We start from the raw sequence: 15,104 nt of genomic DNA, 5'->3' as shown, positions 1-15,104 counted from the left end.
ACATGTACTGCCACCCTCTGAGCTGGATCAGTTCTGTGATAAATGAATCACAGTTCTGAATCAACAGCCCTGAAGACTGGACATCTGAGAAGTACCAAAATCACTTAATTTCCTCTAGGGAATAAAAAATGGCCTGTTGGGAGGTGGAAGGGGACAGCTTTGTTATATAAAATATACTCTTTATATTTTAAATGGACTATTATGCCATATAGGATATTCCTACTGATTCCTTGATGCCATGTAATGATATATGGATATATGCACACAAACAAAATGGGGAATGACTGCCTAGGAAGGAGTACTGCGGAAAGGGATCTGGGGGTCATAGTGGATCACAAGCTAAATATGAGTCAACAGTGTAACGCTGTTGCAAAAAAACCAAACGCAATTCTGGGATGTATTAGCAGGAGTATTGTAAGCAAGACACGAGAAGTAATTCTTCTGTTCTACTCCATGCTGATTAGGCCTCAACTGGAGTATTGTGTCCAGTTCTGAGTGCCACGTTTCAGGAAAGATGTGGACAAATTGGAGAAAGTCCAGGGAATAGAAACAAAAATGATGAAAGGTCTAGAAAACCTGACCTAAGAGGGAAGATTGAAAAAATTGGGGTTGTTTAGTCTGGAGAAGAGAAGACTGAAAAGGGACATAAGTTTTCAAGTACATAAAAGGTTGTTACAAGGAGGAGGGAGAAAAATTGTTGTTCTTAACCTCTGAGGATAGGACAAGAAGCAATGGGCTTAAATTGTAGCAAGGATGGTTTAGGTTGGACATTAAGAAAAACTTCCTAACTGTCAGAGTGGTTAAGCACTGGAATAAATTTCCTAGGCAGGTTGTGGAATCTCCATCATTGGGGATTTTTAAGAGCAGGTTGTACAAACACCTGTCAGGGATGGTCTAGATAATACTTATTACTGCCAGGGGACTTGAGTAGATGACCTCTCGAGGTCCCTTTCAGTTCTATGATGCTATGTCTTTATCAAGAAATTGTATTTGGATTATTAGATAATATAGCTAATACTGAATTTCATTTTGCTGCAGTTCACAAATGCTTTTCTATATCTGCAAGAAACTAACTGGTCATCAGATGCTCAGCAGCACAGAAATCCTCAAGTGGTTGCGTGAGATTCTGATCTGTAGGAACAAATTTCTTCTGAAAAATAAAGTAAGTAAATGTTAATGTTAATCTGTTAAATCAGGTTTTTCTTTTTTACTTTATTACCTCTGTATATTGGGTAATTTCTTTGTGATTGAAAGAAATTTTACTAGCTCCACCTTTAGTTGTGTTAATGCACTTTATCTTTCTTTACAGAGCAGAATGTGATATATCTATATCTATCTATATATCATGGTCTCAAATGGTCTACATTTGGTTAGGTCTTTTTAAATACATAGCTAACACTGTGTAGAATTTTTTTTTTCTGTTTCTGCATAGGAAATGCATGTCTTCCAAAAGGTTTGAAAAATGTACTTTGCGGAACTAAAGACTTGTTGATCACTGTTGCTTTATATATGAAAATTGTAAGAAATTTCTGTCAGTGCAAGAAAGATGATGATGAGGATAATGTGTACATCTTCAGACACAATAAGATACCCATTCTTCTGACATGGTAGAATGACTTCCAAAATTCTGTCCTACTTCTCTTTCTGATTGTCTCACTGTGTCAAAGTACAAGCCCAGACTCTCTCTAGCTATTGCAAGATCACCTCTGAGAAAATCAGTAGCTAGATGGAAAACCAAACCTGTTACATATTCAGCAGTAAAGAAGGCCTAATCAGGGTAGAGAAGAGGGAGTAGTGTTCTCAAACTTCAGTTCCAGATAACTTAAAATGCCAGTGATTAAAGGACATTCTGTCTTATTTCTGGACTTCTTCACATATACAGTGTTTCTTAAATAAGAGAGGATTCCATTTTAGAGCGAGGATTAGTGTGTGTGACTTGTTTGCCACTTGTATCCCTATTATTAGCTTTGTTACTACATGAACTTTTTTCTCAGTCTTTCTTATGCTGACTACCAAACAGGCCTGTTCCTTGGGTATCTCCTATTAAAATATTTATAAAATGTGGGAAAAAAATTAAAGTTCCCCCACAACTTCCATTTTAGTGTATTTGGTACCCAGGATTCCAAAAGCACTATTGCTCACTGTATTTTTAGTATCTCAAGCGGGATTCCTGGTTTCTCTGAAGTCCAGTTTCTTTACTTTTCTGGAGGCTTAGCTTGCAACTGTTTGTGCATATCTCACTCCTGCAACTGGGCTATCCATCTTGTTTTACACATTAAGAAACTCAAGAGTCTCCTACAGTTGTGCTTGTAGATGCAGAGGGACTTGATTTTGGCCAGCTCTTCTTGTGAGTTTGATCTTTGTGCAGCTTTTTTGGTTATCCTCACCTCTACTTAATATGTCATTGTACTCTAGACTCTCGATTCATCCTCCTTTCACCATTTTCCACGAGAACAAGATGATACTTCACCCCTTTGCCTGAGGTTCTTACTAAAAGCTGTTTCGAACTTTCAACTTCTGTTGTTACTTTTCCTCCATGGCTCACCTGGGGAGTTTGATCTCCATGATTTGGATGTGAAGGGGACTTGAATACCTTGATAAAACAAGGACTTTTCTGCAAGTCGCCAAGTCTATAACCTTTACAGCGTATTTTAAGGGTTGATCTATTTCAGTGCCCAGTCTTTGCAAATACAGTGACTTGTGTTTTCAGTCCTGCTGTTCACAAGTCCAGGTAGCCTGATGCACATTTGATTATGGCATAGATATGTGTCTTTTACATAATATGCCCATCCCTGAAATTTGTAGAATCACTTTTATCTGGAGCTTGATATTTATTATTATAAGCTTTCCAAACACAACTGAAGAGACAGGATTTGTCCCACAGAGCTTACAGTCTCTGACAGAAAGCAATACACAAGCATAAAGAAAATGTCAAGAGTTCTTATGGTCTTACTTTTTTTAAAACATGTTCCCAAAATCATTTCCCTTATTCCCTTGACTAGGTGCACCAGTGAATTTGGTCCATAATGCTTCCCCATTGTGCCCATTTCCCTATAAAAATAAGTTTGGGCATAAGCTGAAGAAAGGAAAGTCAGGTGGTAACATTCCAAGTATGTGGACTTTTCTCACAAAAATTACACTAACCCAAACAACACTCTGACATCTTGGATGCAACTGATCCAAGGTAGTAAGTTTTTTTTTCTTTCCATTTTCTGATACATACATTTAAAAAAAACCACCTCATAACAAAACATCAAGTGAATTCTCAAGACAATTGGTCCTCAAGTCCTTATCCCTAGAGCTCAGGTATTCAGAGTATAAATTAATTCAGATCTTTAAACTGTATGCAGTATACTATCAGAGATTTTCCAAGGCTTTTAAGTCAGAATCAGCTATTCTTCAAGTTAAGAATCATCTTAATGTTTATTGTTTCATTTCTTGGAAGAGAAGTTAAGGTAAAACTTGTACTAGTTATGGTTCTGAGAAATGGGTCTTTTAACAAAGTTGTCTCAAATTGTTTTCTCCTAAACATTTAGACTGTGATAGCTAAAATCAACCAGGTCAGGCTGTATTATTGGCTGCTACCAAAATGGCAGTACCATCTGCGACGGGCTGAAGCCTCAAAAAGCGTCAATGGCTTCAGAAAGATGAGGGCATGGGGAGATAATGGGACCCTTGATGCAAGAAATGCCATCAAATGGCAGAAGAGGTGAACCATGATTTAACCCATGGCAGCCATAAACTGGAGGGAAGGCAACAGAAAACCACCCTCTATTTTCTCCAACAAGAGCTATCATGGCAGAACAGAGGCATCCTACTTGGCCATGGCTTTCCTTCCAAAAGTGTTGAAAACCGTGGCATCTTGAAATGTACGAAGGTTGACTAGTGAAAAGCTCAATATTTTGCTATCGTGATTTACTGATGTAAAACCTGGAAAACGAATGCTGCAGACAAAATGAAATTTGAAGCCTTTGAGATGTGGTGCTGATGAAGATCCTTACTTGTCTCCTGGTCAGAAAAGAAGATGAATGCTTACGATAGAAATATTGTTGGAGCAAAATGAACTCTGCTCTTAGAAATCAACAGGTGCAAATCTATATACTTTGGTCACATCAGGCTTAGAGCTGGAAATAACTTCAAAAGTTATCATGAAAGGAATGATGGTGGGTCATTGCAGTAGAGGATGACCAGCAAGGGGAAGGATAGATAGTTTGTGCAGATTACTGGGAGACCAGCTGCTGAGTGTACAAAGTTCGTGATGAATTGAGAAATGTTCTGAAAATTCTACTGTCACCAGTATTCAGACATGAATAATGGACTTCATTTACTGGTTAAAATCAGTTAGGAAAAAGTAACGTTTGTTTTTTAGAGCAACTTTAACTCTGCTCCATTTCACAACCAGTAATTTCTGTTCCTGTTTTATCCAGTTAAACCTGAAATATACACAATAAAATATACAATACAACAGAAATAACATTTATTAGAGCTTTAATTTCTTCACTTTCTTGACTTGCAACTTCAGTAAACAGCTTCCACTTCCTTATTCAGCAAATGTGGGTTAACTGTCTCTTGGGATTGAGAGAATTTTTTCTCTGGTTCCCTCCAATGTAAAAAAGTCCTCACAGAGTATAATTGTACTGATTCCACTGATGATTTTCACATCCCATAGTCCCTATTTTTAAGAATTGAACTCTAATTTTCTCTTTTTAGGAAATGCCTTCAAGGAGCTTCAAGAGATGTGTTCTTGTACAAACATGCCCATTTCAGATGGGCATGAACTGTTCTTGTGCTCTTACGGCCCTCTGCAGTCTTCCATTTTTGCCCCACTGTTTCTCCTCACGTGAAGTTTAGGGAAGTATCTTCTTCCCTGTTCACATGGGCTATTGTGTGAAATTTTGCTACCTAAAGCATCAGCCTTTAAGCTTGGCATAAGGATTGTTCTTGTAAGTCAAACATATCTGCTTTTGTCATTCTATGCAAGATCTACAGGCATTCTAAATAATGAAGATGCCCAGAGGGAAGGAAGTATGTGGAGAAAATACATAGTGTCTTCCTGAGCTGGGGAAGGTGCCTTTGCTTGATTTCTATCAAGATATATCTTATATAGTGCTAAAAAGCATTTCTAAGCTATCCTTAATGTGACACCATTTGATCTTACAAAGTTCCATTGTCAGTTTCTCATCTGCATTTACAAATCAGCGTTTGTTCCTCTGTTTCTAATATGTACAACATAATTCTCTTAATACTTTCGTCTGTATTGCTTTTACAAGCAGTTTAATAAACTCTCTGCCACTTTGAGCAGACAAAATAAATAGCAGTATTAGAAAACGTGTGGGCACTGACCCGTTCTCCAGGCCAAATTTCAGCTTGAGTACCTTCTGCATTTGACTTGGGTGTGGTATTCACTTCCTGTCTGCTGTGTAGTATGGCTGTGTGAGTTATTACAGGTGCTGCATTCCACCCCAGAGGTAGCTGCATTTCAGAGGTGAGTGACACAATTACGATGAGTAATTTTTGTAAGCTCTTTGGGAGCCTTCAGGGTGAAAGATGGAAGAGGTGCTGTTTTCCTTTCGTGAGTGTAGCTGCTGTAACCCATCCTTTCTCCCTTATAAAAGTAGGGTGATTGACTATTTTTCTTACCTCTCTTTATAGCAATCAGATAGGAGTTCCTGTCATTTTCTCTTCCTTTATGGGGTAGGATGCGATGTCTCTGGCGGTGGAGCTAGTCAACTTTCTCTTGACCATGAAGAGATGCGCTGTGCTCCAGGAGCTACTCTCAGGAAAGGGAAAGGCAACTCTTCCATGGTAATTAACATTTTGTATTCTTAATACTTTAAAATAAACTCCATTGCCACCCTCAAAATCAGTTATATTTGTACTACTATATTGAGATTCTTTTCAAGTATTTTAAACATTGTTATGTGGGTGGGGCGAAGGGTATAGGAGAATTTAAACGTAAATGTCTCATGAGCTAGGTGTTGATGTTTGCTCAAGGTCACTATGCTAAGATGGCTAGAGTAAATGCAACATTTTTAAGAGTTTGAAACTAAAATTTTGGTGTCATCTTCATAGAGCCTAAACCATAATCTGTTTACACATTTGTCTGCGTTTATTAAATCTCAGACTCCAGATTTCTAAATCTCCATGCTGTCTGAACATATGCTAAATAAAAAAGCACAAGGCAGGGAAAATCTTCATCCTTGTTTGAATAAAGGGGCTCCTTTTATACGCTAATGTTTTCAGCTCTTCACCTACAACATGAATTAGTTATGGAAAAAGTTGAGCAGAATGTTGTAACTGAATCTGTCATGAGCCAAGATTTCTAACTTGCCTTTTTTAAATGACCTTTGTTTGGTAGTCTGTAACAATGTACATAACTCTTAAAACATTTTAATCTTTGAAGCAGTTTATAAGCATAAATTGGTTTTTCATTCTGCTGAGAGGTAGATAAGTAGTATCCCCATTTTTATTTATGGGGGTAACTTAAGGTAGAAATAGTGACTTCTTCAAGAACACAATGGGTTAGAGATGGGATTAAATACTTGGCTCCCAGTCCTGTGCTGAGGCCACTAGAGTCCACCTAAAGTCTACTGCTGAATGAAGAAAATATAAACATTCTAGTCACACGGCAGATATCAAACTAATGAAATTTTCTGTTTAAGTAAATGTTGATAGTTTTATGCGGGTTTAGGTTTTTTTGCATTATTTTGGTGAAAAACACATTAGTGGAGAAACAAGTTGTTACACACACCTGCATTTGATAATACTTCCATCCTCCCACACTTAAGATATCTTGTCCATTTATAATACCTAGCTCTCATATAAACCTTTTTTCTTCAGTAGATCTCAATGTGCTTTATGTAGGAGGTATGTATCATTCCCATTTTACAGCAGTGAAACTGAGGCACAGAGGATTAAAGCACGTGCCCAGGGTCACCAAGCAGACCAGTGGCAGAGCCAGGAATAGAACACAGGTCCTTTGAATCCAGTCCTGTATCCACTGGGCCACACTCTTTGATGGGACAGTCTCATCCTGGGTGCCGTACAAATACACAGTAAAACAGAGCCCTGATCTCAGATGGGGCTGTTGGGTGCTGCTGGAATACAAATAATTTGCAGGAGGAGGAATGGGATAAAGATCTATTTTGAGAAAATTGCCTGTTAAGTAATATTACCAGATATGCAAATGTATTTCCCCCCAAGGAAAGTACAGCAGGATGCAGTGGAACTCCAATATGTCGCCAAGCCCAAACAAAATTAGAGGTTGCCCTGTACATGTTTCTGTGGAGCCCTGACATTGAGGCAGTTCTTGTTGCGATGTCCTGTTTCCGTCATCTCTGTGAGGAAGCAGATATCAGGTGTGGAGTAGATGAAGTCTCGGTACATAATTTTTTGCCAAACTACAACACCTTCATGGAGTTTGCGTCTGTCAGCAATATGATGTCTACAGGTAAGAAGGGAGAGACTAAACAAACTTTTTGTCTACCTGAGTATTATTTATGTTCTTTAAAGTATATTTCAAAATGTTAAAGCTAGTCCTGGTATAAGTGAAATGCTGTAATACTTATCTCTAGTCTGTCTCAATCATGTGATTTCATGGCAGTTTCCATGAATGAAGTTACATGTAGAAAGACTAAAAATTTTCTTTGATACAAAATATTTGAAGATTGCTTCCTCCCTGCAATGCTTATGTAATAGTAAGATCAAGTATTGTAGGGGGACGCTGACTGAATTTTTGAACACCTAGACCTGATAGTTTAAGTGAAGGAGAGAGTTTCCCCGAAAACATTTTTTTTATAATACTGGCGTGCTTGTGATTAAGTCTTACAAGTCTTCTGGTTTTTTTTAAGAATATTCATTTTTATTTATGCAAGCTTTCGTTTCTAATAAAGATTTATTTTAAAATAAAAATGGCTGTTAGATTAATTTTATTGTACTGTATACTCCTTGCTTAGGGAGAGCAGCTCTTCAGAAAAGAGTGATGGCATTATTAAGGCGCATTGAACATCCAACTGCAGGCAACACTGAAGTAAGTTCTCTTTATGAAAATGTTTCTTATTGGTAGCTGAAAATATGTTGTGTGGAAAGCAATCAGTAGTGTTGTTGTAGGAAGTAATCTGAGGTAAATATCTGAAATTCTTGATGTGATGTATTTTAGGCATGGGAAGATACACATACAAAGTGGGAACAAGCTACAAAACTAATCCTCAACTATCCAAAGACCAAAATGGAAGATGGCCAGGTATTCTGAAGCTTCCTATCTATTCAGTTATCAGAAGTGCTGACAGAAATCTTGTATTTTCTAGTCATTTAAGTTTACCATATTAATTTATATCTAACTTTAATTTTTTAAACTTTTAATTTAACACTCTTTTTTCAATCAATCCCTCATATGGGTGACTTGAGTTACTTCTGAATTCATTCCATAGCTAATGAGTTGTTCCTGTGCGCTCTGCAGTGATACACTGAGTTGGGCATTACCTCTGCCGTATACTAGTGGGTTCACCCTGTCTGCCCACTTCACTGAGTACACAGTATAGTTGGAAACAGAGTAATCATGATCAGAATCAGTGTTTCTCAAGCTTACGTGAAGTCAAAAATTTTCACGTCTCCCTTACATTTACTATGAAAATAAGAGTTAAAAATGTATCATTGGTACCAATCATAAGCCAGTATAGTCTGTTTTTTTAAGTGATTGACAGAGAATGTGACTTAAGGATACATTTCAGTTTATACTCTCCTACCTACTTGCCTCTGATGTAACGATTTGCAAAATCTCCTGAGAATTGAATAGTTTTTTATTGACATTGTTTTAAATTTATAAATTATTGGATTTCTTTACTGAATGACACTTAAAGTCTGTTTTCTTTAGCTGATAATTGCTTGTAATTCTAGAGAGATCTCATTTTGAACAACTCTTTTCCAGGTTACTGATAGCCTTCACAAGACAATTGTCAGGCGACGAATGTCTCATGTTAGTGGGGGAGGCTCCATAGACTTGTCTGACACAGATTCTCTGCAGGAATGGATCAACATGACTGGGTTCTTGTGTGCTCTTGGAGGAGTGTGTCTCCAGCATCGCAGCAATGCAGGATTAGCAACTTACAGTCCACCCATGGGTCCAATCAATGAGCGTAAAGGCTCCATGATATCTATGGTATCCACCGAGGGAAATGCAGAGACTCCTGTTAGCAAATTCATAGATAGATTACTATCTCTAATGGTCTGTAACCATGAGAAAGTGGGACTTCAGATACGGACTAATATTAAAGATCTGGTGGGTCTGGAATTGAGTCCAGCACTTTATCCAATGCTGTTTAACAAAATGAAGAATACTATCAGCAAATTTTTTGACTCTCAAGGACAGGTAAAATGTTTGGATATGTTTTCATATTTTTATCAGATTGAAAATATCAGCTATCTTACCCTTCACATAGATATTTAAAATTGATACCTACCTCTTTATGTTTGTGTTTTTACACAAAGAGCCAGAGAACTATTTATTACATGATGGAAGGCATCATGATGATGATTGTGTGAATAGACCATACAATTCTTAATTTGCATTTGAGATTCCAGACTATATTAGTCTAGCATGCTTAAATTTATTAACTTTTAACTATCTTCCTACTTAATAGGATTTATATTCTGGGAAAATGCTGTCTTTATTAGATAAACTTTGAGACTTAGCTCTGTTAAGTGTTGGAATTCTTCTGAGTAGGTTAATCAGAACAATACTTGTCCATTAGATTGCTGCCGAGTGCTACAGTAATATGAATATTTTCTAATACTGTATACATTTAATTCATTTATTTTTGGGCATCACTTCTAAGAATTATGACTCGATGTCGTCTTCCTATAGGTTTTGTTAACTGAGACCAACACACAATTTGTAGAGCAGACTATTGCTATAATGAAAAACCTGCTTGATAATCATACTGAAGGGAGCTCAGAACATCTGGGACAAGCTAGTATAGAGACCATGATGCTAAATCTAGTCAGGTAAGAAATCTTGACTGTTTCCCCTCTGCAGAGTAAGTTTTTAGATAATCACGCAGTGTCTCCACCCCCCTTCATGCTCTGCTTGGGTGCAATAGGAAGCTGGTTAATGTTCTGATTCTCAGCCCCCAGACACTGGCAGAAGTTAAAGCTATAGGGGAGCAGCTCTGATTTTTGCCATGATGTAAGGTCCTCCAGTAGACAGTCAAACTATCAGCTCTGCCATTCCCCGTCTCCTCCCTTTCTCTCACTTCCTATCTCCAAAACATTAATGACACGTCTCCCTCTCACTTCATCTGTGGGGTAAGTGGGGACCTGTGTAGGATGGTACAGAGCCATCTCAGTCAGCTTCCCCAGCACAGAGGAAATTCTTCACTCGCTATCTCAAGCTGCTTTAAAAGCCACTGGTCACAGATTGGAAAATCTCACGCAAGGTCTGCAATGACTGGTTATACAAGTGTAATTTTAGACAACCAGAAGAAATTCCTCAAATGTGTCATCCCCCCCCCGAATGCTTTGAAGTTAATTTATTTAGTGTTTTACTTACTCTGACCTTCACAGATACGTACGTGTGCTCGGAAATTTGGTACATGCAATTCAAATAAAAACTAAACTCTGTCAACTAGTGGAGGTAATGATGGAGAGGCGAGATGACCTTTCATTTTGCCAAGAGATGAAATTTAGGTGAGTACTAAATTAAACAGTAATGCCAATAACGATAATTCATAATAATAATTATAGTGGTTCTATTTGGGGTAGTGTGTTCTTGTGGAGTATAGTGGGCAGGTGGGTGTGGGGGTGACACTTTCTTACTAACATGCAAAACATTTTCTTGTTTCTTTGTATTTAATTTAGGCCTCAATCCTGCATCAGGGTTTGCTACCATGGACCTCTACGCCTGTGCAGAGTCCTCTTGAAGTCTGACAGTAGGGACTCTACATGGGTGCAGGGTTCTATTGGAAGTCAGTGCAGGATCAGAGCCTTAATCAGTACCCTACAGTTACTAAACCGAGTTAATCGTTAAGGTTTGCAGTTTAAATGTGTTTGTAAAATATAAAGTTAATAATTAAAAATACCACCTTGAGCACCACCAACTTCAGACAGTGTATTTTCAGTTTTCTGTACTGTAGTATTTCTTATAGGAACAAAATGGTGGAATATCTGACAGACTGGGTTATGGGCACATCCAACCAAGCAACAGATGAAGATGTAAAATGCCTGACAAGGTAAGAGAGAGGTTGACAGAACACTCTTTCTGAGGCTGTCTCGACACTGCATGCTCGGGGGTGTGATTCCCAGCTCGCGTAAGCTGGCATGGTAGCTGCTGCTGGCCACGCTACCGCAGCTGCGCTACTCTTTTCAGCATGCTAATTCAGAGAGAGATACGAGCTAGGCATCGCACTTCTAGAGGGCCTCAGGGCTTGTGTAAGTGACCATTTAGTTCATGGCGAAGCTGGGGTGTGAACCTGCCCCTCACAAGCCTTCCATGGACTAACTGTGTGGACACTGCTGACATATTAACAATTAGTTAATGGGCTTTCATCTAGCCCTCTTTCAAGTGGTGGTAGATGAGAGCACATCAACGAACTGCTACCGCGAATCAGCAGGGTCCATGCAGACTAGTGCAGAGTAGAGTCACACTGGGGCTAGATTCACAATCAATTTAGGTGCCTAAGAAAATCACTTGCATTCAAAACCTGCGTGTCAGCATCTAGGCCCTTTTCTGTGAATAGGGAGAGAGAGGTGCCTGAGAACGGGATTCACAAAAAACAATACGGGAGACAGCTCCTTGCCCAAGGAGCTAATTGGAGATGCCAGCCACAGGGGTGTGTACAAAGCTCCACCCCTCTTCCTGGGAGAGGTGCTTTGCGAATCCGAATGCAGCCAGATTCTGGGAGTTAGACGCCTAATGTGGAAGTTATGCACCTAAATCCTTTTGCAGATCCAGCCATAAACATTTTTGTAGAGAAACCCTCATCTGCTAAAGGTGATATGTAAAATGATAAAATGTTTAAACTTCTTTTGACGACTTTAGTATAAAGGCAATACATGTTCGAGGCTTCCTTTGAAAAGAAAACTTCATTGTATTGTTCAAGGGTTTTTGCTTATCAAGACCCAAGTTCAGGTTCTGTTTCTCTTGTTACTTGGTGACTGTACACCTTGAAACAGAACATAGGCTGCATGTCTTACAACCTAAAGGAAAATGCAGAGCTCTGAACTTCAGTTTTGGCAAGTAAGAGGAATTAACTTAACAGTTTGTTTAAACTATGTAACTGTCATTTTTAAGATTAAACCTACATTTTTTTAAACAAATGGTTGAAGATTTAAAAAAAAAAAAATTCAGTTCACCTTTAACATTATGAATGAGAGTCATTTCATTTGGACTTGCCATGAACTGTGACCAAAGCTAATGTCATTCTGAGAACTGCAGAAAGAGTGATCATGCTTATAATATGATCCATAAGTATCTTATAAATTAGACTTAGATTTTTAGTAGGCATAGTAAGGTTTTTAGACTAAGACACTGGCCCTGTTTAATTTAACTCTTTCATTTTTGATTCAGAGATCTAGACCAAGCAAGTATGGAAGCAGTGGTCTCTCTTCTTGCTGGGCTTCCACTACAGCCTGAAGAAGGAGATGGTGTTGAACTGATGGAAGCCAAATCCCAATTATTTCTTAAGTAAATAGTCATTTTCAAACAATTTCAATTCTACTATAATTTAAGGCAGATGCATTATTTTATGTTTATTATGAAGCAAATTATTCTTAATCTTGCAAGGGTTAATTTTATTCAGGGAGTTGCCTCAGTATATCCTCTGAATTTACGAATCTCCCTCCTAGGTTTAAGCAAACACTTCAGTTGGTAAAAGTAAAAATATTTGGAAAGCAGTCATTAAATGTAACTTTGTTTTCTCCAAGCATGTGTATATGCTTATTTCACAGAATTATCTTGTTTCAATTTTAATTTTATGAATGGAAGAATATGCAATCTTTTAGAAAAGCAATCTCATGAAATTCAGTTGCCGGGTCTGAGGAATTCTCCATGCAGGCTTTGTGATACTGCCTTCGCACTCTCAACATACATTCTTTAGAAGCTGTAGATGATGATGATGATGATGATAATAATAATCACAGTAGAACACAAAAGAAAACAAAAAGAAAAATACCCAGAGCAAGTCTAACTTATATTTCTGGGAGGTGTACAACAGAGCATTCTATTTTATATCCTAGACCATTCTGCTCGAAGACTGACTTTTTTTTAAACAAAGTCTCACTTATCCATATGTACAAATGTTGTTTTTGTTTTAGATATTTCACTCTATTTATGAACCTTCTAAATGACTGTAGTGAAGTTGAAGATGAAAATGCACAAACAGGTGGCAGGAAACGTGGAATGTCTCGAAGACTGGCTTCGTTGCGACACTGCACTGTTCTTGCGATGTCAAACTTACTCAATGCTAATGTGGACAGTGGCCTTATGCACTCAATAGGTAAAGTAGTTAGAATCAACTGTTTATGATTCACATACGAAGGCTTGAGCCTTAATTAAGAAGTACATGACTTTGTGACTCAAGTCTTTATTTTGTTACTATCTTGTTAGGTTTAGGTTATCATAAAGATCTCCAGACAAGAGCTACATTTATGGAAGTCCTCACCAAAATTCTACAGCAGGGTACAGAGTTTGATACGCTAGCAGAAACTGTACTAGCAGATCGGTTTGAGAGATTGGTGGAATTGGTCACTATGATGGGTGACCAAGGAGAGCTACCTATTGCTATGGCATTGGCCAATGTGGTGCCTTGTTCGCAGTGGGTAAGTTGATTCACACATCCAGTTACATGACATTTGTTAACCCCAAGTGCATTTTGTTTCGTAAGGTGTAACCTGCTTAACTCCTTCAAAAAGTCTTACATAAGACTTGGAATTAAATTTACTGCTCTTCCAATTTAACGATAATGTTGAAACAAAAGTTGACTAAAGAAACGAAGAGTTGAGGCTACCCTGTTAGGGCCTGTGTTGTAATACATGACCTTTTTCTCAGAGGGTTCTACAACTGTGATTGGGTCTATTTTGCTGAGAGCTTTAGTCTAAACTAAGGTATTGTGGTATATTTTAAAATTATAGTTGAAATGGTAATTGTTAGCCTGTTATGGTAAAATAGTTTTTTCTTGTCCTTTTAATGTTGCTCGGTGTGGGGACTGTTGGGTATATGTACTGTAATACCAGAGTAGGCCTGTGTTTTGGTAACCTAATGTGCTTTTTCCCTGGTCTGTCTGTCTGGTCTGTTTATACAGTGGGTGAATCAATTAGACTTCCACCTTGGTTCATCATAGGCTCACAAGTGAGATGGTTTTAGGAACATATTAAAGAACCTACCAGAATAACATGATCTGGTGGGGTACTCGAGGAGAGATTTAGAAATAAAATTAGAAGTGGGGGAGTGGGATGAGCACACTTTAAGGTTTACTTGTAAGACTTAATGGGACAATTTGCCTCTCAAGTATTCTAGCTTGTGCTAAATATTTTCTTCTAGTTAGTAGTTTGTCCTGTTTTGAAATATTTGACCACATTAAAATTTGTGTAGCACAGGCTGAAACACTCTAGACCATGTTTCAGCCTGTGCTATACAAATTTTAACGTGGTCAAATATTTCAAAACAGGACAAACTACTAACTAGAAGAAAATATTTAGCGCAAGCTAGAATACTTGAGAGGCAAATTGTCACTGACATCTTTTTCTAGCACAGTTTACATTAGACATGTTTGGGGAGGTTTTCACAATCCAGCCTCTTCACTGCTCTGACACACTAACCTCTTTATTTCTGTTCCTTAAGGATGAACTAGCTCGTGTCCTGGTCACCCTCTTTGACTCCCGGCACTTGCTCTACCAGCTGCTTTGGAACATGTTTTCTAAGGAAGTGGAATTGGCAGATTCCATGCAGACTCTGTTCAGGGGAAATAGCTTGGCCAGTAAAATAATGACTTTCTGTTTTAAGGTAAGTTATATGAGCTTCGGTTCCTGTTTATAAAACTCTTTTGAAGAGTGACAGACTAACAGGAAAAAATATATTAACTCAGAAATGTGAAACTGCAGTTGGATTACAT

The 15,104-nt window shown here is 38.1% G+C and overlaps 1 protein-coding gene across 3 annotated transcripts in view; it reads left to right on the top strand.

The window, feature by feature from the left end:
- NF1 (neurofibromin 1) overlaps positions 1 to 15,104 on the top strand; it is a 168,252-nt gene that overhangs the window by 43,908 nt on the left and 109,240 nt on the right. For 2 of the 3 annotated variants that reach the window (XM_084650626.1, XM_084650625.1), the window contains exons 16-28: positions 1,039 to 1,162; positions 5,653 to 5,805; positions 7,204 to 7,450; positions 7,956 to 8,029; positions 8,159 to 8,242; positions 8,927 to 9,367; positions 9,863 to 10,002; positions 10,561 to 10,683; positions 11,142 to 11,225; positions 12,563 to 12,679; positions 13,309 to 13,490; positions 13,601 to 13,812; positions 14,834 to 14,995. In XM_084650626.1, coding sequence (XP_084506752.1) covers positions 1,039 to 1,162; positions 5,653 to 5,805; positions 7,204 to 7,450; positions 7,956 to 8,029; positions 8,159 to 8,242; positions 8,927 to 9,367; positions 9,863 to 10,002; positions 10,561 to 10,683; positions 11,142 to 11,225; positions 12,563 to 12,679; positions 13,309 to 13,490; positions 13,601 to 13,812; positions 14,834 to 14,995 — 2,143 coding nt within the window. The remainder of the gene's footprint in view (positions 1 to 1,038; positions 1,163 to 5,652; positions 5,806 to 7,203; positions 7,451 to 7,955; positions 8,030 to 8,158; positions 8,243 to 8,926; positions 9,368 to 9,862; positions 10,003 to 10,560; positions 10,684 to 11,141; positions 11,226 to 12,562; positions 12,680 to 13,308; positions 13,491 to 13,600; positions 13,813 to 14,833; positions 14,996 to 15,104) is intronic. The other variant, XM_084650627.1, reaches the window with a different exon arrangement.

Source organism: Lepidochelys olivacea, assembly GCF_965140295.1.
Source record: "Lepidochelys olivacea isolate rLepOli2 genome assembly, chromosome: 17".
In the NCBI taxonomy this organism is placed as follows: domain Eukaryota; kingdom Metazoa; phylum Chordata; order Testudines; family Cheloniidae; genus Lepidochelys; species Lepidochelys olivacea.
The sequence above is the reverse complement of the archived record's forward strand: the minus strand, read 5'-3'. Positions and strand labels throughout refer to the sequence as shown.